The sequence below is a fragment of the Cricetulus griseus genome, assembly GCF_003668045.3.
Source record: "Cricetulus griseus strain 17A/GY chromosome 1 unlocalized genomic scaffold, alternate assembly CriGri-PICRH-1.0 chr1_0, whole genome shotgun sequence".
Taxonomy (NCBI): domain Eukaryota; kingdom Metazoa; phylum Chordata; class Mammalia; order Rodentia; family Cricetidae; genus Cricetulus; species Cricetulus griseus.
Window position 1 is genome coordinate 95690553 of NW_023276806.1, and position 27346 is coordinate 95717898.

General features: G+C 42.2%; 1 protein-coding gene across 13 annotated transcripts in view; it reads right to left on the reverse strand.

The window, feature by feature from the left end:
- The window catches only part of Dclk1 (doublecortin like kinase 1), a 294999-nt gene that overhangs the window by 71154 nt on the left and 196499 nt on the right, over window positions 1-27346 (reverse strand). For 11 of the 13 annotated variants that reach the window (XR_003481085.2, XR_004771598.1, XM_027394995.2 and 8 more), the window contains exons 5-6: window positions 10726-10842; window positions 2394-2488 (exon numbers count right to left, since the gene is read on the reverse strand). Coding sequence is in view for 11 of the 13 variants with exons in the window: in XM_027394995.2 (XP_027250796.1) it covers window positions 2394-2488; window positions 10726-10842 (212 nt within the window). In the remaining 2 variants the exon portion in view is untranslated. Of the gene's footprint in view, window positions 1-2393; window positions 2489-3317; window positions 3643-10725; window positions 10843-27346 lie in introns of those variants that run through there. The other 2 variants (XM_027394996.2, XM_027394997.2) reach the window with 2 other exon arrangements.

Genomic DNA, 27346 nt, shown 5'->3' on the forward strand with positions numbered 1-27346 from the left:
AGAGAGTGTATGTGTCTCTGTGAGAGTGTGTGAATGTGTCTGAGAGTGTGTGTGTTTAAGTGTGTGCGTGTCCAGATGGCTTTACCAACCATTTAACCATTTTGGATATGTTACTAGGCAACACAGAAAGAAAAAATAGAAGTGGCTACTGTTTTCTAATTTGCAATAAAAGGAATTAATTTATTCTTTGAAGTGTCTTCTTTTAGCTCATGCCATCTTTCACTTATTTCAGTATTTCCTGCACAGAAGTATAGCCAACCATTTGAAAAGAATATTAACCAAATTTGAAACAGGAACAGTTTTTAGGGATATTCTGGTCCCATTTTGACAGGGAGGGGTTATTCGATGCAGTTGTCTACACAAAAAGATGAAAGCGTCTCTCACCAAAGCAGCTGGAAATGTCTCTATGGTACATAGATGGAGGGTGTTCATAAATTCAAAGGCTTGAAAACAGAACCATCTTTGAATACATGTAGCTAAATTCAAAAGCCTAGAAACTAAACCATCTTTGAATGCATTCAGCATCCTGCTTACAACATGTGTTTAATAAATGTTTTCAGATGGCGATAAACTCTCTGTCCCCTTAAAAGTAAATGAGAAAATTTTGGCTTCCTCAGTGATAGAGCTATGCTGGTGGTTTAGATGGTAAGATGAAAAAAATCTGTTGGGGAGCCACACCTGTTAGTTATTTCTGAAGTGCTACAAAGTGTTAATTATGTAAGTCAATGGCGACAAAGCTGGATGAAATGTTTCTGCTTTAGTTGAATGAAAAATCCCAATGAAGCTGAGGGTGCAAATTCTGGCCTCATTCTTCAAGTAAAGGACCACTGAGCAAAAAGGTTTTACTTCCAAGATGGAGGGGTCCCTATAAGAAACACCTAGGGAGAGAAGCTGGCATGTATTCCAAAGCGCTCTGAATTTAGTCTCTTCAACTAAACCTGTGAGAGATCAGTAAAGTCTGAGACTCAGTCAACGGATCAAAAGGCATGTTGGTTTCTATGCTAGGTGTGTTCTCTGCAGCACAAATACAATTCAAGAGACAGGATGTTCCTGAGACATTCTCTATGTTAGATCTCTGACTCTCTACAGAGTGGAACCTTGCTGGCTAGTACTTGTGAGTACAGAATGGCCACGCTGGCTCTTCCCTTACATAAGGATGATCTTTTAAGATAGTGAATGAATGTGGCCAGTTCTGCTTTGTGTAGTTCATTGATGATTCCTGAAATCACTCAGGATGGATGACATATTTCCCTAATAAAAAATGATCCCACCATTGACTAGAGAGGCAGATACAAAATCACAGGCTTTAACAGACTAAACAAGCTCAGCTCAATGCCAGGAGACTAAGCACAGAAAGATATTTGGTTCAAAGTGACTGCAGACAAATTGATTTCTTTTTGACCCCTGCTTAAAAAATGGCCGATGGGTTCTGGCAGCCTAAAGATCCAACTTGTGTAGAAAACTTGAAAGAGAGAGAATTCCATATTTGATGAGCTTAAATTTGTCAAATTTAGAAACATCATTTAAATATATAATAAGAGAAATTAAATTAAAAAATTCTGATGTTTAAATGCAATGGCTTCTGAGATGTCTCTGTTGCTCAAACTATTTCAAAACCACTTAGGGATACATAACCCCCTATCTCCTTCTTGAAAGCAGGACCCAGAGGGATCATTTACTTTTTCCAGCATGGCCCTCCCTTTTTCCCTTTCCCAGTTCTTATCTTCTGGCCTTAGTATGACTGGGATGGATGACCAGCATAGGGAGTGAATTTTTTTTTTTCATTCCAGATGAAGAACAAACGGTTACCCCCATGCTTAGCCTGGAGAAGCTAACACTATATCCAGTAACTTTTACATTCTTGTCTCTGGGCTCAGTTAATTTCTCCGCTGTTACATGAGAGGCTAAAAATAAATACAAGAAAATGTGCTCAGTGTGGGTCCATTCACAAAACTGATATACTGCTTTCCCATGGCCACTGCATGGGTTCTCCAGCTGCTCAGGACCACCCTGCTTGCCACTGAGCAATTCTCCACTGGGACGTTGCCTCCACTGGCTTTTCCTTTCTCTCAAGAGGCTGCTCATTAATGGCAGTATCTAATGACATTAAATACAACTAAGGACACTTGCATACACAATAAAGTACATACATTATGAACAAACAAGAGAATGTTTAAAATTGAAGCAGCAATTTACATTCTATTCAGAAGTAAGCCTGGGCAAATCTGTGGAAATTGAAAGACCTGAGTTCCAGCTGAACCATAGCAATGGTGAGTGAGCCACAACTGCTTATCCCTTGCCCTCCAGAAAAGTAGAACTTTTTTCTGGCACTCATGCCACTCTGCACTGAAACCTAGACAGATCTTAAATAGGTGACTAGCTTGTGTCCTTACCCTCTGCTTCCGCAGGCTTCCTGGGCTGGTAGGTGATGGACTTGGTGACTTGCCCGAACGTGGAGTGGAGAGCTGACTACCAGGGGTTCCATTAACTAGAAATAAAAGGAATCACATACAGAGAAAAATAGCACATTAAAGAATTTTTAGTGACAATTCATCTTCTCAAGGAAATAAACAGTAAGAGGAGGGAAATCAGCTAAAAATTAGACCCATTATTTGACTGATGAAGCAAAGCCTTAGGGAATACCTGTCCTCAGACATTCACTGTCTTGTTAATCTTGTGTTTAATAAAATAGCAGGTTACATAATTTTAAAAAAGTACTTTGCACAATTTTCCAGTGATGGCTTTATTTGAGCCAAGAGAGATTCTCATGAGTATGTTCAAGGCTTTGAGGCATTTTTTGGTGTGTGTCTTCAGTTTAGTTACCCAGTGGGAGAAAATGTTGAAACAGCTCACAGGTGGTATTCCCACAGACTTTTACACATTCCTACATTCATTTATGTCCTGTCTATGCCCCCTCCTCCCGCCAAGCCAGATTCTGATGGGTCTGCCCGAAACAGGACAAAATAATTGCCCACAGATGCGGAGAAACCCTACACCGTTTGCCTTTGTTGCTAGTGAATTGATAAGAAGCTGCCAACAGGTCCCAAACTCTGGAATTCTACCCAACACCTAAGTTGTGGAAAACACTGTCAGTAAGTATGGATGAAGCCACAGAAGCCAGCAATTCTTTTCTCTAACTAGCATCACCTCTGAGAACACGTACCCACCCCCCCTCAGACATGATTTTATAAAGATATCAGACGCTGCCACTCTTAACTTGGCAACCTTGCAGATGCACAGGGAGAGAAGAATCAGGCAGGAGAAACACACATTCTGGAGGATGCCCTGGGGGAGAGCCGACAGTGCATTCCACTTACCTTCTATGAGTTCTAACATGGACACAGTCTTAGTGTTTGACCTGACAATAGCCAAAGCCCGAGCCTCCTCTCAGCACCAAGCCCAGCACCGCAGGCAAGGGAAGCAGTTGAACTAGCTAGGGATAGCTAAGGCTGCTCCGGGAGCAGGCTGAATGAGATGCAGGATTCATCAGCAGATGCCTTTTCCTGCGTATGGCTGACGTCTTCCCAGCGGCAGTGGGAGGTGCGGGTTCTGTCTTAGGCTACATCAAAGGTGTCAATTAAGCCTCATGCCAACGCGTTGCCACCACAACCCCCACCAGACACACACTCACTCCTCACTCCGGAAGCCTCAGCCAGCTCAGTCCTTTGCACTGAATCATGAGGAAGTGCCTCTGGGGGCAGGCAACTCAGTGACTCATGCAAGAATCAAGATGACAATAACTCTTCCAAAGCCCGGCAAGTTCCAGGTGATAAGGAAACACAAAAGGCTGTGTGCTTGTGATTTTTTTCTTTTTTTCCATACACCGAATTCTCATTAAAAACTTAATGGGCCGGGGAAGGGGAAAGCTCCTTGGCTTGTTTTCTCATCTGCTCCAAAGATCTTTAAAATGCCACAAACTGCACTAACTGGTAGTTTTTCTCTGGAAATGTATTAATGACTATACTTAAACACCTTTTGGGGTTGATTATTGATGTTGGTTTGCATAGCACAACAGCAAGCTGTAAGTGTTTTAATTTGCTTGCATGCTGCCAGACTGTCTTTATTCAATGAGTTCCATGTATATGGCTTACTGGACTAGACTTCCCAGACAGAGGCCTCTAAGGGAAGGGCTAGGAAATGGAGCAAGATTTCAGCAATGTAATAGATGCAGAATCCACACTTCCAGGGAGGAGATACTGCCCCTGGTGGTTGGCTAGAAGGCACCTTTTATTAAAGTGAAGGAATCAGTAGGGTCTACAGAGCACACAGGGCACTGAAATTCATGGTAAGGAGTTTGGTTTGTATTCAAAGGACAATGAGAAGCTATTGAATGATTTTAAAGGGAGCCAAGGGTACAGATTTGCATCTTGCTAATAACACATACGCTTTCATCTGCTATGCCAGTGCCATGCTTGCCTACCTGCCGCCAGGCTTCCTGCCATGATGAACATAGATGGACCCTCAGAAGCTGTGAGCAAGCCCCCATAGTGTCTCATAACAGCAACAGAAAAGTAATTAAGTCACTTTCTCTCATAGTGCTAGAAAGTACTATGCAGGCTACCAGGGGAGAAAATCATCACTCGGCTGTGAACCCTCTAAGCTACAGTAAGATCAGGCCTGGCAAGGGGTGCTATTGTGTAACAGTGTCGTGAGTATTATTGTAGATAACCAACTACTTTTTAATGGCATTAGAGTCTGTACCTCAGGAAGGAACTCTTGCCTGGTACCATGAACCTGATCAGGAGCTAATGGCCGGGGAAACTGTAGTCCATGGGGGGAACCCACTATTATCACTTTGCTAAACAGACACACGATGGAACTGTTTTCCAAGTAGCCATGTATATATCCACCCACCAACAATGCATACACTTCTTATTGCATCTGGCAGCAGCAGATAATGCAGAGATTCCTAACTGGTTAAAATCCCAAGCCTCAGGAACACGCTGGAGGAGGAGACAGAAAGCATGGAAGAGGTGGAGGATGGGGAGGAGTGCCAAAAAGGACACCTTTTGGGCATGATATGGACGTGATACCTACAAACTCACTGCAGGTGTTGTTATTCACACAAGACCTACATAAGATTATGCCTGTCAGCATTTCATCATGGAAGAGGGAAGGTCTTGTGAGGTCCCAGCCCTCCTGAGGGACTACTGACAGTTAATGGTTATTAGGGGAAGGGGCACTTCCTTCAGTCACATAGTCATGGAGAAGTTTTCCATGCTCCAGTAAACAGCCCCCCACTCCCACTAATGCAAGCAGCTCTAATTAACACAATAGGTTACACATGCATAGACAGATATAAAAATGGGATGGGAACTTGCTAGGGAGGAGGGTTTTACAGAAAGGGGGATGACAGAGAGTAATGGAGTGAAAATGACTAAAGTTCATCATATATATAGATATAGAAAGCTATTTATGAAACTGTAGAAGAATAAATAAATAAGCAAGTAAATAAAAATTTTTGAAGGTCAGGCATGATAGTAGCAGTCTTGAAACGGATGCAGGAGGATGGTATTCGAATCAGCCTGGGATACACAGTAAAAATCAAGGAAATCCTGGGTTATATAAAATGACCCAGGAGAGGCAGAAGGGCATGAGAGTGTTCAGCTAGAATCACTATACACTAGAGTCTGTTCATCACTAGGAATTAAAATGAGAACTAAAATGTGTGTGTGGGAGGGGACCCAACATGCCTGCAGAGGTAGGGACTCTACTAAGTGAAGAAAATGGCTGAGAAGTCCATACAGGGACAACTAACGGTGTCTATGTGTCTCCAGGAGAAGCAGGGCACAGAGGGATGAACAGACTCGTGATCTGAAAACACAAAGTCTAGTGAAGTAGTATCAGTGGTTAGCTGCTTCCCATTCTGTCCCAGTCAGTTCTCTGTGCCATAATAAGAGTGCACAAGAACTTTTGATCTGCCTTTTCCTTTTCTGGAAACACAGACATAAATGTGGCTATAAAAGGTGGACACAGAGGGAGGATAGAAGAATATATGAACCACTGTGGTGCTCTACAGTGTAAGAGATGTTAAAAGAAACTACAGTCAAACCCACTCCATACTTACTACCAACTCAGCTAGGAGCCTCCACCCCTTGTTTGCTAGAATAACTAAGCTTACACAGGAACAAACAGCTGCCATGGTTTCTTAGGTCTGTATGAACATTTGAAGATGTTTATGGCACAAAAGGCAAAGTGCCTATAGGTCCATTTGACCTTTATGACTTTTCTCAAAAAAAAATTTTACAAAGTATTTGCATTTATAATTTTGTATTAACTTCAAACAAAAAGTCAATTGGAAAGTTTTATCAATACCTTACCAGAGTGCAAATATATATATATATTATTAAAAAACTAGAAAAATACTTAGTAATGAGAATATATCACTTACAATTTCATGAATTATAATGAAAAATTAAATCATTACTATTACTTTAATTTTTGGAGGCAGGGTCTTAGCTAAGTAGCTCATACTGGACTGAAATGTGATCTTCGAGTTTTCAGCCTGTTGAGGGCTAAGATTATAGTATGATCCACTATGCTTGGCTTTACAATAGAATTTTTAAAGTAAAAATAAATGTCCAAATGATATCTTTAATAGTCATTGTTTTGCTCACCCTTTGGACTACATATATAAGTTTCAAGCCATTTGCTATGATGAAAAATTTTGATTTGTCCTTTTCTTCTCTCTCCTGTTTAGTTGCTACATGGGCACAAGTGGAATGAAATCCACTTTCCATTTCCCTGACATCTTCTAACATGAAAACCATTTATCTCTGGCATTGAGAAGCCAGGATCAGTGAAGGAAGTGGAGGCAAATCCATGTCTATCTGTAGGTTCCCAGGGTGGCTGTCCAAGTAAGGCTCCAGCTGCCTTAGACTGCCCCTGACTTCCCGGGCACAGCTGAGACTGTTCACTGCCCAGAACCTCTTTCTGAGCCCAATATGTGACCATGGCTTGCCACATTATCAGGGTGAGGTAGGAAAGAAGAATGAGAAAGCGCATGGACTCAGGGAAAACAAAGATGGCGCTGTAATAAGTTTAGAATTAGAATTTAGGTTAGAATTATAATTTAGAACTAGAATTAGAATTTGGAATTAGAATTTAGAACTAGAATTTAGAATTAGAATTAGAATCTAGGTTAGAGCTAGAATTAGAATTCCCCAATTCTAACTTCATAGGTGAGATAGAGCTTTGATGACTACAGAGAGACGGTCTACTGGGAGCGATGGGAAGGCGGGATCACCAGGAGCAGAGGAGAAAGGAGAAGAGAGATGGCCCTGCCAGTTCATTTTAAAGCACATATTTATGAGCATGCACTAGGATACCTCCACAGTTCCTAATATTTCACACTTTATTCGTGTATGTAGTCAGCATCCACCAGAAGGTACCACGGACCCAATATGTCAGAAGATGGAAGTTATGAGTTTCTAACAGTTGATCCAAGGTTATGGTTATAGAGAGTGGCTTAGGTACCACCAGCATCTTATATCAGCCCCTTTGAGACTCCACCCATCTCAGCCTGGGAGCCAGCCAGACGGGGGCAACTTAATCATGAAATCAAGGAGAACATTCTTGAAATCAAGAATGTTCAAGCCCCCAAAGACACGTGGTCTTGCCTGCTTGAACAGTCACTTCCTAGTTGTATCCTCGCTGTGGAGCCCCTGTGAACTCCTTGCTATGTGGCTTCTAGGATAGACTACCCGTGTTGCTGCTCTACTTCCAGCTTCCTGCATTTTGGGCTATTACTTCCCACTCATAGTTTTCTAGATTCCTCTGATCCACTCTCAGAATGGCAGATGCTCCTCAGGGTTCCATTTTCATCTTTGCAAATCTCTGGATGAGGCAGAAGAGTCTTACGTTTCTATTGTTTGAATAATTGTTTTATGCCAGGGTCTATACTGTCAGCTCAAATCTCCTTACTCAGTCATTCATGCTTCCTGACATTTTAATATCACACATTTCTCATGTCTAAAGTGGAACTCTACCCCTACACCCCTGGACAAACGGAATCTGTCTCTGAGTTGTTGTCATCCTCACATTTGGCTAAACCTCTGAAGTTTTCTTCTATTTCTAACATGGTTTCAGGTTTCTTCTGCTAATTTCTTCCCAGGGGAACTACAGAAACCTCCAGAGTCTTTCTACTCTTGAATAGAGTTGTTCCTAGATGGTGTTTTGTTGTTGAACTCAAATGTGGTCCTCTTTCACCTCCTAAGACCTACAATAGGAAACTCGTCTCCATGGCCCTGTGCAACCTGACATGCAACTCAGATGTGTCATGTTTTCCAGACCTTTACAGAATTGTGATTTAGTTTTTCAGAGAGTCTCATTGTGTAGCCCAGAATAGCTGAAAACTCATACTTTCCCAGACTTTTGAGTATTGGGATATCAGGTTTGTGCCACCACGTTCAGCTCCTTATCAAACTGACAACTGTTCCTCATACTTTCATGGCTTCATGCCTTCATTTAATTTGAAGAAAATATCCTTCGGACCCTTCATATCCTAGCAAAATTATTCCAGGGACAATTTATAAATCCTAGACTCCTGGAAACTTACTCTGACTGGGTTAATGATGCTTACCCTCTCCATCCTCCAGGCCTTCACCACATGACACATAGTATACCATAACAGTAACTACCCCACCCCACTAGAATACAAATGAGTCTTTCAGCAAGCACTGTAATTTAATTGTTGTTGCTCTGTGAGGCCTAAAGCATGCTGGAACATGGCAGACACGCAGGAAGTGTCCAACCTGACATCAACAGTGAGGAACTATATGAGGCAGTTGGTACCATCCCCAAGTAAACATTAAGTCATGGTAACGGTTCAGAGCTATGAAGAATATCTTTAGGGACCTCATTGGGTTGAGTGCTGAATGGGTGAGAAAAGAATAGTTTTGAGAACAAGCTTTAAATACATGGAAATTTGGAAACACAAGGGATGAACCACTGGTTTCTTGGCGAATTTTATCTCCAACAATTCTGTTGGAGCCTCAAAGCAGAAACACTCTTTCTTACAATGCAGATTGCCCAGCCAAATCTCCGCACTGAAATAACTGGTGGAGCTAAGATTAATAGCTAGCAGTTTGACTTTGAAGGCATCTGATAGAAATCAAAAGAACTTGCCAAATTAGTCGAGTGAGCTGATTAAAATTCTCTGCACTTCCCCAGCTTTGATTCTGTTCTTCTCTGCATATACTGCATAAAATACTTTATATATCCATAAAAATGTAAAATTTAAATAGCATAAACAAAAGACCAGGATTTCTGGAGTCTCTATAAGTAATGCCTTATAAGGAATAGTGAGTGCTTCAATCACAGTAGAAATTCATGGGCAAAGGCTTTTCTCTTTTGACTGCCCTCCCTCCCATCTGTAGCACTCAGCACTGACCCTCAACAGAAAGTCTATGTTCATTATTCAACACTTGTTGCCAGGAGTGTTTCTATACCACAGAGGCAATGCAGTTGTCCCTCTATATCCTTGGGGAGTTTTTGGTCCTCCTATGAATACTCCAATCTATAGATACTCAAGATTCATACAAACTGGCATGGTATCTACATATGACCTATACATAGCTGCTAGATTAGCTCTAGATTACTTACAATACCTAACAAGGCATAAATAGGACATAAACAGTGGTCATGTCCCATTACTTAGGGAATATTGGCCCAAAATACACTGCATATTCTGTACAAATGCAATTTCTTTCCTGAGTGTTTTTGACCCATGGTTGGTTGAACAGGCAACAGAGAATCTGCAGACACAGAGAGCAACTCTCCTTTAGACTGTGTGCTTCTGAAGGTGGGGGTGGTGAGTTCACGCATGCTTGAACTGAGAGTTCTAAGACACCTGTGGTGGGCTCAGTTATGTTTGCCATGATATTCTATGAAGACAGAGATTCAAAGTAGAAGATGTACCTAGACAAAAGGAAGTTGTCTATGTGTCTTCCATGGAATAAAAGCTCTAAAACAAACCCCTATTCCAACACCTTCCAAGACTTGTGTGTATCTTAGGAGAGGAAGTGGGGAGTGAAAATGAATTAATTTCATATATGAGTGTATAAAACTGTGAACAATAATAAAAAGTGTTTAATTACAAAACAGCATACATAAAACAACCTAAATGCATATACGCATTAATTAATTAATTAAAGATATCAAAGGAGATGACGAAGGGGCTGAGATGTTCTTTATCCCGGCACACAGCCACTTCCAACACCAACATCTGAGTCCATTCTGAAAATGACCCAGCCAGGGTCACTGAAGTGGCAGACCTCCCCCTGTCCTCAGTCTCATTGCTTTTAGCCCCAGAGCCATATAAGGTAACCCAGGCCAGTGTCACAAGCATGAAAAACAGGTTCAGCAAAGACAAACTGGAAACCCTCCATAAGCCAGCCCCAAGTAGAAGCAATGCCCCAATGGAAATTTCTAGACCCTGAGAGATGAGCCAGGTAGAAGCTGCGGCAGCTGGTTAAGTGCTTCCATTTGGAGGAAATCTGTATTTCCTGAGTCTCAGTAAGTGTTTTTTTTTTTTTTTTAAGTTTGATTTTTTTTTTTTCTTACAGCCAACATGCTAGACTTGGGCAAATCTGTTCATCCGCTTGAACATGTTCTAAAATTACAAACCAGAACTGACGCCTGCTTGAGAACTCACACTATCGCTCCACATACCCTCGGCTGCATCAGAAGCCAGGTGGCGGCCAGGGAGGCTCTTAGTGGCTTTACCTGAGCTGGTGGAGGCTGGGGACTTGCTTCGCCGGGAAGGTCCTGGGCTCTTGGTTGTGCCTCTGCGGGACGATGATGCTATTTTGGTATAGGAAGTGGATTTCACCACGCGACATTCTGGGGAAAGAATGAGAAGACACATGAGGTTTGGGGGACCAAGTCGGGGACATACCAAGCCTCCAAATTTACATTACTTACAATAGTACTATGAATAACTTTGAATAGTCTGGTAAAGGGTGCTTTTATTGGGTTTCTCTCCAGGGACCCCTTCAGGTATTTGTGGTTTGGTAATTTTTCAGCGAGTTATTTCTTCCAAGAGAAACATTAGAAAGAAGTGTCAACTTTACAAAACAAGAAATGTGATGGAAGACTCCACTGGCATTGACAGGCACGCCCCAGTGTTTGTCCTGGGGTCCTTACTGGGGTAGTTGTGCATCTTTATAATGTGTGGGAACTCTATGTGGGTAACACTGGAGATCAGGGGTTACCATCCTACTTACAAGGAAATGGTGACCTTCAACACATCACCGTGTGAAGCAATGGGAGAGCTTTCTATAAAATTATCTTGCTGTAAGGATGAAAAACAATCTCTTCTATTTTTAAATTTTCAGTTTTCATATTCATCAAATTCTGTGCTGAATATTTTAAATAATGGAGAATTTCTTATTTTTCTCTCAGTGAGCTGTCTTAATTAATTATGACATGCAAATGCACAATATCTTGCTCCAATGAATACATCTTTAACAATTAAAACCTATGTTTTTGGGGGTGATAATCAATTAGATTGAAAAATATGAAGTATGGTAAGTATACCAGGTAACTCATGATCAAATAATGCCTTAGTTTTGAAGGTGTGAGACTATTTTTCTACTCATTTATATTCTTAAGTAACAATGGAGTCAAATTACATATTGGCTGTAGCCAACCCTTTCCACACTTCAGTAGTTCTTGGAGGTGCCGGTTAATTTTCTGTCAACTTGACACAAGCCAGAATTATGTGGGAAGAGGGAACTTCAGTTGAGAAAGTGCCTCCATCAGATTGTCCTGAGGTCAAGTCTGTGCAGCATGTTCTTGACTGATGATTGATGAGGGAGTGGGGGCCAGCCCTCTGTGGCCTTAGATGGTTAAAAAAGCAGGCTGAGCAAGCCACAAGGAGCAAACCAGTAAACAGCACTCCTCCATGGTCTCAGCTTCAGTTCCTGCCTCCAGGTTCCTGTCCTACTTGAGTTCCTGCCTTGGCTTCCCTCAATGATGGATGTTAGTAGGGATGAATGAGTCAAATAAGCCCTTTCTTCCCCAAGTTGCATCTAGCTGTGGTCTTTATCACAGCAATAGAAAGCAAACTAATACATGGACATCTTACTGCATGGATTGTTCTAGTTCACATAATCATTTAAGCTTTAAATAAAATTGCTTTCAGCATTTCCTTACTGTAATAACTTAGTAGCACCCTGTAAATGAGCATTTAATCACCCTATTATTTTCTTCATATACATTCAGTCCTTAAAACTTGAAACTCAATTTTTAGTAATTAGAAGAACATATTAGAGATGCTAAAAAATATTTGCTGAATGAGAGTTTGATGGGTTGGAAGACAAGTAACTTTTCCCCTAAAGTGTCTTTTAAAAAAAAATTTGTCTTATGTGTTTCTGTATGTGTACTGGCTTGCTTATATGTACAATCCTGGAGGCCAGAAGAGGGATTGGATCTCCTGGCTCTGGAGTTACCAGTGGTTGTGATCTGCCATGTGGATCCTGGGAAGTCAACCCTGAACTGCTGAGCCATCTCCCCAGCCCCTGTAATTTCTTAAAAGCTCTTGTCCTCAACGGTTTCACAAAAATCATGCTTTCATTAGCATATGGTCATTTCTGACCTCTTCTTGCAGTTGAACATTACCTTACAAGTTCTTTTTGGAAAATTTCTAAACAGCATTAGGATATTATTGCTTCAAATCTGAAGCGGTTTTACTGCAGGTGATGTTGCAGATTTGGTTTTACATTCACACTCATCATCTGTACTTCTTTGGCAATGACTTATCAATGGCCTTTGCTTGCCTGAGATGGGAGAATCTTTCTATCCTGACTTGTAGCAATACATGTTCTACATTAAATTTTATTCCTTTAGTCTATTATGGGTAAAGTGATGTTAGTAACTTTTTTTGGCAGTTGCTGAACTATGTTAACCTTTTGAATGTTTTCAAGTACAAACTTGAACAGCTGCTGTGGAAATCAGTATGGAGAATATTAGGGATCAACCTACCTCAAGACCCTGCAATACCACTTCTGGGCATATACTCAAAGGAGGCACATTCACACCATGAGGACATTTGCTCAACTGTGTTCATAGCAACATTAGTTGTAACAGCCAGATCTTGGAAACAACCTAGACGCCCCTCAACTGAAGAATGGATAAAGAAAATGTGATATTTTTACACAATGGAGTACTACTCAGCAGTAAGAAACAATGACATCCTAAATGGACAGGCAAATAGATTAGAAAAAATCATTCTGAGGTAAACCCAAACCAGAAAGACATATAGTATGGACTTGCTCATAAGTGGATACCAGACATAAAGCAAAAGATACTGAGCCTAGAATCCACAACCCCAGAGAAGCTAGAACCTCTTCCAGAAACAGATGGAAGCAGATGCAGAAATCCAGAACAGCCAATGGGCCAAGCTCCTGGAGTACAATCGCAGTGAGGGAAGATTGATATTATGAACAAAGGAGTCAAGAGCATGATGGGGAAACCCATAGAATCAACTGACCTTAGCTAGTGAGAGATCACTGACTCAGGTTGACAAATGGGGAACCTGCATAAGACTGAACTAGACTCCCTTAATATAGGTGACAATGTGTGACTGGGGCAATATATGAGGCCACTGGTGGTTCATCCAAGATCTTACACTAATGTACAAACTGACTTAGTAGAGCCCATTCTGTAGGGAGAGATACCTTGCTCAGGCTAGACACAGGGGTGTGAAGGTGGAGAGATGCCTTGATCCTGCCTCAAGGAGATGATGGGACACACAGTAGACTTCCTAAGGGAGGTCTTACCCTCTCTGAGGAGCAGATGGGAGGTAGGGGGGCAGGAAGAAAAAAGGGAGGGGGAATAGGGATTGGAATGTAAAAAAAAAATTAAAAAAGCAAACAATCACAAACACTGATGCCTGGCTTCATGTTGAAATTATATGTCCCTATCCATGACATTTGTAATTTTGTAAGTTCAAAATATGTTTCTTTACCTTAGCTACTTTGAACGAAGTGGTGGTCATTGCCTAATACAGGAGAAACAGATGCGCATAAGAAACATCAATGCTATGAGACTAGAAACAATAGCTAGGGCACAGAGAAAAGAGCCTCATATACTGAACAGAGGCAAGGTGAAGAGGAAAGATTTAAGGAAGGGAAGGAGGAGGGAGGAAAAGAGGAGGAAGAATCCTGCCTTGAGGTATGAGTATGTGTGGTCTCTTCCAAATGTTTTTCATAGTAAAAGGAGAGAGAAAGAAATCGAAGTCAAGACCTATCCAGGGTCAGTTCAGTTTCTCTCAGTTGTTGCTTGGGGTTTGTTTCTTGAAAGAAGATTTAAAAGAAACCACTCCTATTGGCCTATCAACACAAATTCAAAGGAAGGACCAAGAAACAACACATGTAACGCTGAAGACACAATCAAAAACAGTGGGTTCATTCACTTAATGTGGGACTTCATGGCGTGTCCCGGGAGGTTTTAATTCACAAAGCTCTGCTTTGGAACCAGAGAAGAAAACCTCAAATTAGCTGAGGACTCTGTCCTCACAGCTGACAATGTATTCTGGAGTTTGTCCTAGATTTTGGACATCTGCCCCGTCTTCTGGCAGCACATTAACTACTAAACTGAATCAGCACAGTGTGGCTGGTCTATGGGCATGCCTCCAGTTACATTTTTATCAAGTGCCCACTGTGTGCCAGGCGCCTAGGGCTGCAGGCAGGGTGCTGAACAATGGGAAATTGGAGCTTGAAGCACCAAATGGTAGTGATGCTTTTTAAAATTATTATTGCTAATTTTTGTTTCATAAGCCACAGTGTTTGAAAACTGTTAGTTATTCCAACAAATTGCTATTAAATAACTATAGATTCTTCTGATTTTAAATCAAAATCAAGGCTGTAACGAGGGCAGGATGACTGGGGCTTTTTGTTTAAGGTCATGGGCATCTGGAAGTCACATAAATTTAAAATAATTATTTGGAAAGCTCAGTTAGTTAGGATTGAGTGGGCAAAACAGAAAGTTACCAGATGGCATGGGCTGTTAATGCTAGCCATCTTTGAGCCTTAGCTATATGAATTCAAACGTTCGATTCAGTACTTGCCTCATGATGTTTGTCACCGAGTTGCTAGCTGTAACTCCAGCTCCCAGCACAGCAGACCAACCTTGTCACACTAAGTTGGGATACTTCCAGCTACTGGAAGTGTCTCTCAGACTGTTGATTCAGACAGTGTGGTCTGATCAGAGGAAATGGAGGCATTTCGGTCAGTTTTAAACAGTCCATACCATATTATTAATTGATCCAATGTGTTCATGTATTGTTCTGCTTCACTGTCTTACTCTGCTGGGTACTAACTAGCACACAGAGTAACCACTTGGCAAATAAGACCTGGTTTGATATTTGTCCTGTGAGAACTTGTGTGAACTCCCTGTGTTCATCTAACTCATCCACCTCCTTCCCACACAGACACTTTACAAATGAGAAAAGCCAACTCTCTGAGAGTTAAGTGACTCACGTCAGAACCCAAGTCTCTAGACCTGTGGCTTCATCCCCATTTCCATATGTGATTGATATTGGGGGATAACTCTACTTCTCCATTTGTGACAACATCCTGGGAAATTTGTATCAGTGCCCAAGATCACAGGACGATGAGTGAATAAATGACTATGGTTCATGGGAAGAGTGGCAAGAAACCAGTTAAAAACTCAAGATACTAAACCTAACTTTCTACCACACTGTCCATTGCATCATAAAAAAGAAATAATGAATTGACTTTGAGATGTAGAACTATACAGAAGTAATAATGTGAGGACTGAAGAGTCTGAAAGCTGATCATGAATAGCACAAATCACATGCCACTTGCCCCCAGGGTAAGAGTGAGGCTCCCTGAATCATACTGGGGACTAGTCTAACTCTGAAGGGTTGGGTTGCATAACAGAAAGAGAAACAACACAAAATTACATGAGTGGCTTTGCTGTTGTTGTTTTCTCTCTAGGTCAAAATAAACTCAGTTAAGTGGGGCTAAGGTGTGTGTGTTGGGGGGGGGGAGATGGAGAGAGTCCTCCAGTGGATTTCCAGTTAAAAGTTTAAATTTTCAGTTTTTTTAAAATTGTGATTCCATTTTATAATGGTAAAAAAGTGTCATGAGGAAAAACAAATGATAAATTTTTCCAGAGAGAATGTCAGAATACCTGACAGTTTAAAACCTCAATCTGAAACATGGGGAACAAACTGACCCAAACAGCCAGCAGATACAATGCCATTTGTTCACATAAAGGACATCGTCACTGTCTCCAGCTAGGAAGAAATTGGTACCTCACATGTGGGGACATCCACCCTTCAGCAATCCCATCTTTTATCATGATTGGATTACATACTTGGACTATACTGGTCAGGTCTGTGAGAGACTGCCTGTCCTTTGTAGAGATGCTGCACAATTCATATATTCTTCAAACACATTGGAAAGATGACTGTAAATCACATAAGAAATGGCCAGACTTGCTATCAAAGATCACAGCCTGAGTGAGCACTTGTCCTTTGTTATGTCCTTTGTTATGGGGTTTGCTTTCAGCTCTGCAGCATTAATACCAAAGTCTATGGATACTGGTCTCTTGTATAAAAAGGTGTCATATTTAACATAACCTACAGACAGCCTTCTGTGTACAGTTTAGGATCATTGCTAGGTTAATAAACTACAATTGCAATGCAAACTATGGTTTTATGATGTTATTTAAATAAGTATGAAGAAACAGGCCTGTACATGTGGACACCTGAATGAGAATGTCCCCCATAGGCTCAGATGTTTGAAGAGTTGGTTCCCAGGTAGTGGTGCTGTTTGAGGTTTTGGAGGTGTGGCCTTGCTGAAGGAAGTACATTACAGGGGCAGGCTTTGAGTGTATATAACCTTGTCTCACTTCCACCCTGCTCTCTTTGCTTCTTGCATGTGGTTGGAGATGTGAGCTCTCACCTTTCCACTCCTGCCTCCATGCTTGCTGCTTGCTACCATACCCCACCACCATGATGGACTCTTTTCCCTCTGAAATCATAGCCTCAAAATCTCTTTCTTTAGTAATTTCCCTTGGCCATAGTATGATGGGGCAAGTCGTTCTGTGTATGTTTATCATATTGGTTGTTGAATAAAGAACTGTTTGGCCAATGTAGCAGGAAAGTTAGGCGGGACTAGAGTCAAAGAGGAGTCTGGGAAATGTAGTAAAGAAGTCTTGTGATCCAGGCAGGAAGTGACATAGCAGACTCAGAATATAAGCAGGGACAAACAGGAAATCATCCTCTTCCTCCTGCTCTCTGCTCTGGAGCCACCATGTGATCCTGGCAAGAGAAGACACCTGTTGCTGGTGTCCGGTTAAGATAAGTCTTATAAAATATATAGATAATGGTTATGGTTGATAATTAAGACTGAGCTAGCAAGTAATCATTGGCCAGAACCATTGTACCTAATATTAATCTCTGTGAGTTATTTCGGACATACATGTGATGGCAGGGCTTGGGCAGCTGATGGAAAGACTTATCATTAATATGGTATTTTATCACAGCAACAGAAAAGTAACTAATATAGCCCCACTTGGCCCCCATTATTATTTGGAGCCACAGTGTTTCCAATGACTAACATGCTGAAAGGCTAGTCTCCTATTGGTGGTGGGTTGTGAGGGCATTGACTTCATCAATGACTTCATCCGTTCCTGAGTTCATGGTGGATGGATCAGGAGGTAGGGTCTGCAGATGAAAGAAGCCACTGTGGCCATGACTTTGCTGGGCATATCTCGTTTTGTATTCTTCCCTCATTTTGCTTCCTCGATGCCATGAAATGAACAGTTAGTTTTCCTCTGCTTCATTATTCTCTCATGGAGGCTCTGCTTTATCTCAGGCCTCGGAGCAATGATGTCAAGTAATGAATGACTGACAACAATGAAGCAAAGTAAATTATTCCTCTCTTCACTTTTTCCTCTGAATCATTGAGCCTGTGGACGGCAGTACAATACAAGTGACTTTTTATTCTCTGCTCCTGGAAATTAAACCAAGGGATTCGAACAACTATGTAAGTTTTCTGCCATTGTGCTCCCCCCAGTCACGGATGAAACTTTAAAATGTTTTCCAATCCATGCTTTTCTTGGTGGAGCCCGCACATGGGGAAGGCCAACTGTACAGTTGTGAACGGGTGCTCCCAAAGGCCAGGGTGCTGGAGGCTCGGTTCTGAGTATGTTTCTGGGAGATGGTGGTACCACTGAGAAGAAGGGCCTAGGAATGAGCTCTAGGTCACTAGGGATATACCACTAAAGGGGACAGTGGGACACTAGTTCTATTCTCTTTCTGCTTGCTGGCTTGAGACTTAAACAGTTTTTTCATCTACATGCTCCTTCTATGATCTGTCATTCTTTTCAGGGGCCCAAAGCAAGGGCCTTGCCCACTTTTGCCTAGAAACCTCCAGAATTGTAAGCCCAAAAAACCTTTTCTAAGCTATTATCTCAGAATTTACATAAACAGAAAGCTTACTACATACAGAAAACACACTGAATGCATGGATCGTGGTGACTACATCCACAGGTGAGGCTTTGCAAATGTTTCTCCCTAACTCTTTTGGGTGCAAGTGGCCATCCTCCATGTGGCCCGCATGCACTGTACAGATATTCTCTTTGCAGATGTCCTGAGGATTTGAGTAGATGGTAGTTTAAGGTTCTCTCATTTCTGTCATGCCACTCCAGAAATGGGCAGATTGAGAGAGACAACACAGATGGTGAGATACGGGGAAGGGTGGAACATAGTCTTTGGCAGTGTTCCTGGTGGCATGAGAATCTCCACCTAGGCAGATCCTTCCTGCACTGGGGAACAGTTGGTAGGTGGGCTGAAGTGCTGCAGAAGGCTTGGGGGGGAGGGGGGACGGACAGAAATGGTTCCAGAATCTCACTGCAGTGCCAACAGCTCACCTGAGAGTACACAGCATCAAGAGGTCACATGTGCCTGCTGCAGAATCTTGACAAAAGCACAGGTGAACATCCCTGGTTGTCTAGACAACCCTGGTGAGAAGCTGTATGCTGGGTAGCAAGCAGTCTTTAAATATAGAAAGATTTTATTACCCGGATCTCTTTTTAACACCAGTGAGAGTGAAAGTACTCCTGGGCAGAGGCCTCCCCATATATCTTCTCTACATTTAGTCTTTCTGAGCTGCTGAGATGACTCGAGTTCACAGAACCCATTACAAGCAGTTGTGTGCCCCATTCTGATGACAAAAGCAAGCTCCCTCTCAATTTGTCAAAGGGACAGAGCCTCCAACTGGAATAATATTTGTCAGGAAGCACATTTGGTTCTGTTAATGTGTGTGTGTGTGTGTGTGTGTGTGTGTGTGTGTGTGTGTGTGTGTGTCAGAGAGAGAGGCAGAGAGAGAGAGAGAGAGAGAGAGAGAGAGAGAGAGAGAGAGAGCTGCTAACTCTCTAAAAATTGCCCTGAGATGTTCGTGTGAAGGAGGAAGCCTCTGAGAATGTCAAGGTCACCAGTGGTTACTCAGTTGACACTTGGTTTCAGGAACACTCTCTTCTCAGACAGCTCAAGATGGCTGTCCAGCTCCTCCAAGCTCTTCTGATGTCTAAAGGACTGATCAACTTCTGCCTCTTGAATTTTGAACCTGATCACCCTTAGCTAGTCTTCAGCTTGCCTATGTGGGTGAGCCAGAGCACTGCTGGGATCATTGATGGTCATTACTTCCTGTAGTAATATAATGGTCTTCACGCTTCACAGCAGCTTTGATGGACTGGGTCCCAGCCTGTGTCTCTGCCTCACCTGGCTTCTGAATTCACATTGACACTACAGCAAGACACCATCATGGCTGCCCGTGAATCTGAGCAAATGCTGCTTCCCTGAGCTCCATATGTAGCATGTCTAAGATAAATGCATCAAGATTGAGACACTGGAACACAAAACATTTTCAAAAATAATGTCGGGAGCAAACTGAATTGGAGGCAAAGGCACAAGTTTGGTGGTTTCACAGGAGAGTAAAAAGATCCAGCAACTGAGATTTTAAAAGTGTCTTCTAAAAATATAGACACGTGTGGCTGGCTGAAGCAGCACCTCCAATGATGCCACACAGTTTTCAGAACACCAGCTAAGCACTCCACTCAGTGCCCACGTGCTGGCACACCTCGTGACTTCGGAGGCCCTGGTGAGAGCTGACACATTACATAACATCTGTGAGAGGCCCGATGGCACGGGCATTTTCCATATTAACACAGAGAACTCACTCCTCAGATCTAGTGTTTTGGTAGCAACAGTGAATCTGTTTTCCAGATACTTCTTTGATGCCCTCAGCCAACTGACAGAAGATTTCTCCTGTGTAACAGTCCAGAGTTGTGCTGTCCTGAACTAGAGAAGACAGTTTAGCTCTGGGAGACCGCTGGTAACTCAGGTTCCTTCCTTTATTTCTATCTCTTCAAGTGCTCTCACATGCATAGTCCCTGTGGCTGGCTCATCTCCCTATGTCTCAATATTAACCCAAAGGGAACAGAGAGAAAAGGGGAAGGCCTCCAAACACCCACCAAAGCTGTGCCTCCTCCCACCAGAACTTCATTTTCTGATATGGATGCTGTCCTTTCTTCCTCCCACCTGACAATTACAGTGGAGAACTACCAGCTGATAATTGTATCCTTGGCCTCTACCCACTGGATACCCTTTTTCTAGTTGTGATGACCACAAATATCTCCACACACTGCCCCATAGCCTGTGATGGGAACCTGTTCCCTCTGATTACTATCTGTCTCTATTAGGTAGCATTTCCTGGGGTAGCCCTGAGTTAGTTCCTCCTTGAATTAATTAAAGCACTGCTCATCATCTGCCTGGATCCCTTAGCAATTTTTTTTGTTCTTTCTGAAGTCTCAGCAACATGAGTTAAGGTTCTAAGGCAAGTTCTTTCCATGCTCTGTTACTACTGTACAGGTCGTGTTGTTCTGATAGTTTCCCATTGAGAATTTGGACATGAGGGAGGGTATAGAGAGACAGGGGAGAGAAACTTAACTTCTACTGTGCAGAGGGCAGGCCTGAGTTTTGTAGATAGGATTGGAGCACAGCCTAGGATCAATCACCAAGCAAGACATTTCCCTGCCAGATTTCACGTGTTATCTACAACCATCCTTTTAGGAAGGATCTGCACGCAGGGATCCTGAGCCTCTGTAGCTGATCCCATTCAGGAGATGTTTCTCCTTACCCACAGTGAAGTAAGAGTTTGTGAACTCAGTCATTAAACCTGATAACATTAGGGTACCTCTTAGCTTCAATGAAGCTAGGATCTCATCTTTCTGAGTATTCCCAATGAATATGATCTAAAAAGAAAACTTAAAAAAAATCTGTGATTGTCCTCTGCTATTCACAAAGAATCTGCCAACTTGCAAGGTGGTGGTGGAACCTGTCTTTAATCACAGGACTTAGGAGCCAGAGGCAGGCAAACTCTCATTTCGAGGCCATCCTGGTCTATAGATCGAGTTCTGGGACAGCCTGGGCTACACAGAGAACCCTTGTCATGCAAAAGGAAAAAAAAAAGTATCCGAAATCTTTTCACTGACCCGTGGCACTTTAGTCAGGTGTTGTCATCTTTCATAAGCACCACAGTTGCAGTTAATGATTGGGGATGTCCTTTTGTATGCTGTGAATATATGTTCTCTTATTGGTTGGTGAATAAATGCTGATTGGCTGGCAGCTAGGAAGAAAATGCTGGGAAGAGGAAGGCAGAGATGAGCCTCCAGGGAGATGCTATGTAGCCCCCACAGGAGTAACATGGGGGAGCATTACAGGTAAGCCACAGCCTCATGGCAATACATAGTTTAATAGAAGTGGGTTAATAGTTAAGAGAGAGCTAGCCAGTAGGAAGCATGAGCCATCAGTCAAGCAGTTTATAATTACTATCAGCCTTGTGTGTTTATTTAGGACTGAATGGCTTCAGGACCAGGCAGGACAGAAACTCTGTCTACAAGTCACTGATATTGAAAAAAACCCATTGGATGACTTTGAGTTTATTTGTATAAAACCTCCTGAGAATCTTCAGTGAGAGGTCTAGAAAATCCAAAGAAGCCTCTCCTCCCAAAGCGGCATGGTTTCCACATCATGTGGCCAAGTGTGATGCCTTCTAATTTTTTCCAGAAGTCTGGCCATGTTGAAATTGAGTATACATGAAGGCAATAGCTGCAGCATATAAAATCTTGCAACTACCTGCCCAGGAGTCCAATCCTTCCCATGCCTACCACAAGAAAGGCACCACACTTGAAGTCAGAACAATAAAAATGTCAGACCACTGTCTCTAATCACAGCCCAGAGAGCCAAACAGTCACCTCCAAATCAACCAGTCTTCATGGCCAGGGTTTAGTATTAACTGACAACTTTCCCAATTTTTATTACCATCTCCAACTTGGGACTAATTGGCCAAAGCCAAATGTGCCCCCTAACCACACCTCACTTCTAGACAGCCTACCTGAAGTTTTCTCTCACAGACACCTCCATTAAGGCACACCTGAACCTTTCCTTCCTCCCACTATAGAGCTTCCTGTGCCTCTGCCTGCCTCTGAGTTCCTGCCAAACCGCAGATGGTGGAGGCTCACTCTCTGCTATAGTGAGCTCTGAATAAATAGCTTTCCCTTTTCTCACTTACTTGGTCCCCTTCTATTTCTACCAAGCACACGGCTGTCCCACAGCTGTGACTAGAGCCTAGGTACCTGGGCCTGGGGGATCTTACATCCTCAGTCATACCATAGATTCTTGTGGCCATGCTTATGTGCCATACACAGCTCTGCATGCCATCCTTCTCCCTCTCAAGATCTCTAGTTCACTTTTAGGTGCAATGACCCCTTTTCCAAATATGGTAACATTTACAAGTTGTTGTTGTCTTTCATCAGCTGTTCTTTTATCTACCACCACACGCATGAAGTCACTTTGGTGACAGTCATTTTAAAGAATTTTTGTCAGGAAAAAAGTTGATGCTCCACTGCTTAGAACCTGTGATGACACCTCCTTCTCTTAGTCTCCAAGGCACGTGTCTACCCCAGCTCCCTGCCCCCATTTCCTTTGGGTGTGTATAATTTTAGTTTCTCGAGCGTATTAAGAATCCTCCTGTCTCTAGGTGCCCATGCAAAGAACATTTCCTCTCTACTGTAAGCCAGTCCTTCTTAACCGCTGCTTAAATTTATTCTGCAGATATTTTCTGCTATTTTAAGTTCTGGGATGTGATTTCTGATTAGTCAACAAGATGCTTGCTTGGAATCAAGCAGTAAAAATGGGCTGGAGAAAGAGAGAGGCAAAAATACATGCTGATTTTTAGGGGCTTTGCCAAGAATTAAAAGGATAGTAAATGGTGATCCTCTCCATTGGTGGTCAGAGAAAGTGTTTGGGCAGAGAGGACCTTGAAACTTGGATGCAGGAAGAAGCTAGCCATGAGTAGATGGGAGGGCCAGTGAAGGTGGGGGCCAGTGAAGCCACAATTGGGAAGGTCAGATAAGGTCAGGGACCATTTTAATCTAAGCAGAAGGTGGAGTTATAGAAGAGGCTTAAATAAGGGCAGGGACAGCATCTACTCCACACGCTCTAAAGGAACCCTCTGGGAGGCTGTGATGCTCCAAAGGCACACATCTGAGTAGGAAAGACAGAGGCCTGGCTGTGGGCGGAAGTAGCGGAAAAATGTAAGAGATGGGCATGGGATGTGAAATGAGGATGAACTGTGGGAGGAATTGGACACTGGGACCTAACAATCTTAGCTTACATGCTTACTCTCACTATGCTGGGATGTCCTGATGAGGGGGTGTACACAGCACAGTGCCCACATGCAAGAAGGACTAAGCACTTACCACTGTCCACAGCCCTCTTACAGGAGAATTTAATCCTTTAAAATAGAGTCTTGCCTCTCTCTGAATCTCTTGCTTTAAAATCACTGGAGGCTCATCTCAGAATATTACAATTAAAAACACAAATGGTCCCAGTGATGTGTAGCTATGGAATATGAAGCCTTTTCTTCTCAAGTACAAGGGTAAGAGGAATGCTGAGAAAACCCCAAGGCTCAGCATGAGACATAGTTATGTATGCTTTACAGCTTTTAGACAAAAAGACCAAAGTAAAGAGGAAATTAATTAACAAGTCAAATCAGTCCTAAAAGATGGATATCAGTCTTACTTCAGATCTTGTCCCAACCCATGCTTGCAGAAACAAGTCTCTCTTTCTGAGACCTGGCTTGAGTGTAGACTTGCGAATAAGAATTTGCAGCACATGACCACCTGGCTCTCACTAGCTCCAAGATGGGAAGGATCTGAAAGCTATGTCAAGAAGCATATAGATATATTACTTGAGAGCTGAGAGCTAGAAAGTGAAGAATTGCCTCTTGAGAAAAGGAAGCAAAAGAAACTATCATTATCATCATCAACAACAAAGCATAAAAAAGAGTGGATTGAAATAAAATTTGGCAGCTCTCTCCTCAAGTGAAGCCCTCTTATACCTTGCTTTGTCCCAGTCATGCCTAGAAAAGAAGTATTTTGTGTATAGTTGCCTTGAACACAGACCCAAGTGTGTCAGAGATCAGGAGGTCTAGAAGAGCTCCCTGGGAGGCAAGAGGAATGTAATTGCACTTCCAGACCACACACAGCATCCTTGTAATCTTCGAGTAGTATACCATTCCCAAAGGGTAAGGTACTGTTGCTAAATTATCTTGTGTTCCCTCAAGTGTTTGCGATGTGTCACAGTGTGGGTAATGGTAGGGTCTATTGTTCTGTTTGCATACTCCGTGTTTCTGTTCTGTCCACAAGAGCCCAAGGCATTTGGAGCTGGGAAGCTGTCTGGGTCCCTGCTGATGATGTGGTCCATGGAATCACAGCTCCAAAATTTTCCTGGGATTTTGATGCATCTTAGGTCCTATACCAGATAGTCCAATGTGTTTTTAAAAACTCACCATTCTTGGCCCTTCACATTCACAATGAAGTTTGCAAAGAAATGGTCTATACCTATGGCGAGAGGACCTTAGGATGGTAGACCCCAAACATCAGTGAGAGTAGCGTGAGGGTGCTTGTGACAAAGCAAGATTCTCAAGCTCATTCCCCAGAGCTTCCAATCTTATAAGCCAGCCCCCAGATGTTAACCTAATTGAGCATGACTCAGTACTCTAGGAATAATTTGAGAAGCTGGGCCATTGATGGTAAATAATAAAAATTCACAGCTCTAGTAAAGACCACACGACACGCAGAGCCAAATGTCTTTTATAAGGAGCAGTATTTTGCAGTATCATTTTCACTCCTCTGATGACAGCCTCACTTCTGGGTTATCCCTGACCATTCAACTTTCAGAGCACCTTCCCCAGGTGTTGCTCTGAAATTGTGGGTCTGGAAATGTATTTTTATGTAATACTATGGGTAGTTCAGATAATCATGGAGATTTAAGGGAAATGCTTTTTTTGAGGTTCATTTTTAAAGAAACTTCCATTGGTCAATCAGGTAGGGTGTCCTGCAAGGTCTTGTTTAGATCTTACAAGTCACTTTAAGCACAAAGACCAGGTTTAGGTATTGTTTAATCAGGGGCAAGCTGTAGAATTAGTAACCTCTTGGAGAATTGAAGAAGTACATATTCTCACCCCCACAAGAAACCCCAGCAAATATTATTAGTAAAGAACCTCATTGCTAACACACAAACAAAACCTCATTTCTGAAAGCATTCTAAGAATAGGTGCAGGGAGATGTAGCAATTAATTTAGCACACATATCAGTGTTCTGTGAGCAGTTGTACAATGGGCTTGGCTACTGTTTGAAGACAGCAACATGGGAGAAGTTGGGGAGCAGGGATGAAATAGGATTTTTCCTTTTTCTGCAACTCAGTACAGGAAGCAGACAGTGCCCACACAGCAGGGCAGCGTTTATAGGGTCTGTAGATAGCTATCCAGATGCTTCTGTCCCAGAGAGAGTGGCAAGCTGTTATTTCATCTAAAGATTAAATTGGATAAAGAAAACCCAAACCCCAGCAACTTAAAGAAGAAATGGGGGTCTGGAGAGATGGTACATAGATACACGAACCCATGCATGAGTGTGTGAGCACATACAAACACACACACACACACACACACACACACACACACACACACGCACACGCACACGCACACGCACACGCACACGCACACGCACACACACAGAGACAGACAGACACAGAGATATTATCTACAGTTAGCAATCACTGGAGTGATTAGTGGTCTTCATGGGGACATTTCAGGGATTCAAGTGGCACACAGGAAATCCTAATAATTTCCTGTATTCTTTCACATTTGTATATGAAAGAGAGACAAGTTAAGAGCGGGCTAATTCCTGGGAAGAATTCTATGTGTTTTACTCAGAAAATTAAGCATTTCCTGTACGTGTGTCCCCTGCTGTGTACTGATTTCTCCTGTTTCGCATGTTTGGCCCTCATGACTTAACTTTCCACCTAAGGAGACTATCCTTCCCCACTGGCTGCCCCAAACCATGGCTAACTGTACAGTTTAATTTTAAAGAAGTCTTTTCATAAGCCATTGATCTCTTTCCCGTCCTATTCCAAAAGGCAGTCGTGAAATTCCGTCTCTGGGTAAATGTGATTAATCTTCAATCCAGAAGTGAAGAAAAGAGGAAAAGGTTAGGGACATCTAAAGCCTCTTTTTTTATTAGGAGAAAGCAGGCTTTAGGTTGAAAATGTGATTTATCTCCTTTAAATCCACTTGAAGATCACCTTTACAACAAGGGTCAAATGTGGCTTGAAATGAATTCCCTGTGCAGTACTTAGGCAGCTCCTAAGTTATAGCTTTTCAAGGCTAATAAATACTGTAACCATGTGACAGCAGCCATCTAAATGGCTGTACATAGGATTTGGGAGGGATTGTGGTCTTTCAATGGAAAGAGTCTGGTTAGAAGGGAGACATTAGAGTTGACTTGTGGCCAGACTGCTTGAAATCAAATGATATTCAATTTACGTTTGGCCTTCAGCCACCAAATAAATGAGTCATTACTGCAATCTGCAAAGCAGTTGTCTCTGGCAAAATGATTCACAAAAATGACTTCAGTGGTTTGCTTGTTTTGAGACCAGACTTAACATCTTCAAATATTTACTGGGTTAATTGCAATTGTATGCAAATCACAAGGTCATTCTGTACTCTTATAAGTAAATTTTCGTCTTTTATTTCCAAAACAGAGAGTATCAAGCTGTGGTTCAGTCTCACATTGAAATGGCAACTGTTCCCTTCCAGAAACATTGACTGAAGTGTACTGAAATATTTTTGTTTTGCTCTTAAGAAACAAAAACCTTGGCTTGTTTCATCCCTGTCACATCATGTATCTAATAAAAAGGAAAGAACCCTGAAACATCATTTAGGTCAAAAGATATGTAGAATATTTGGTG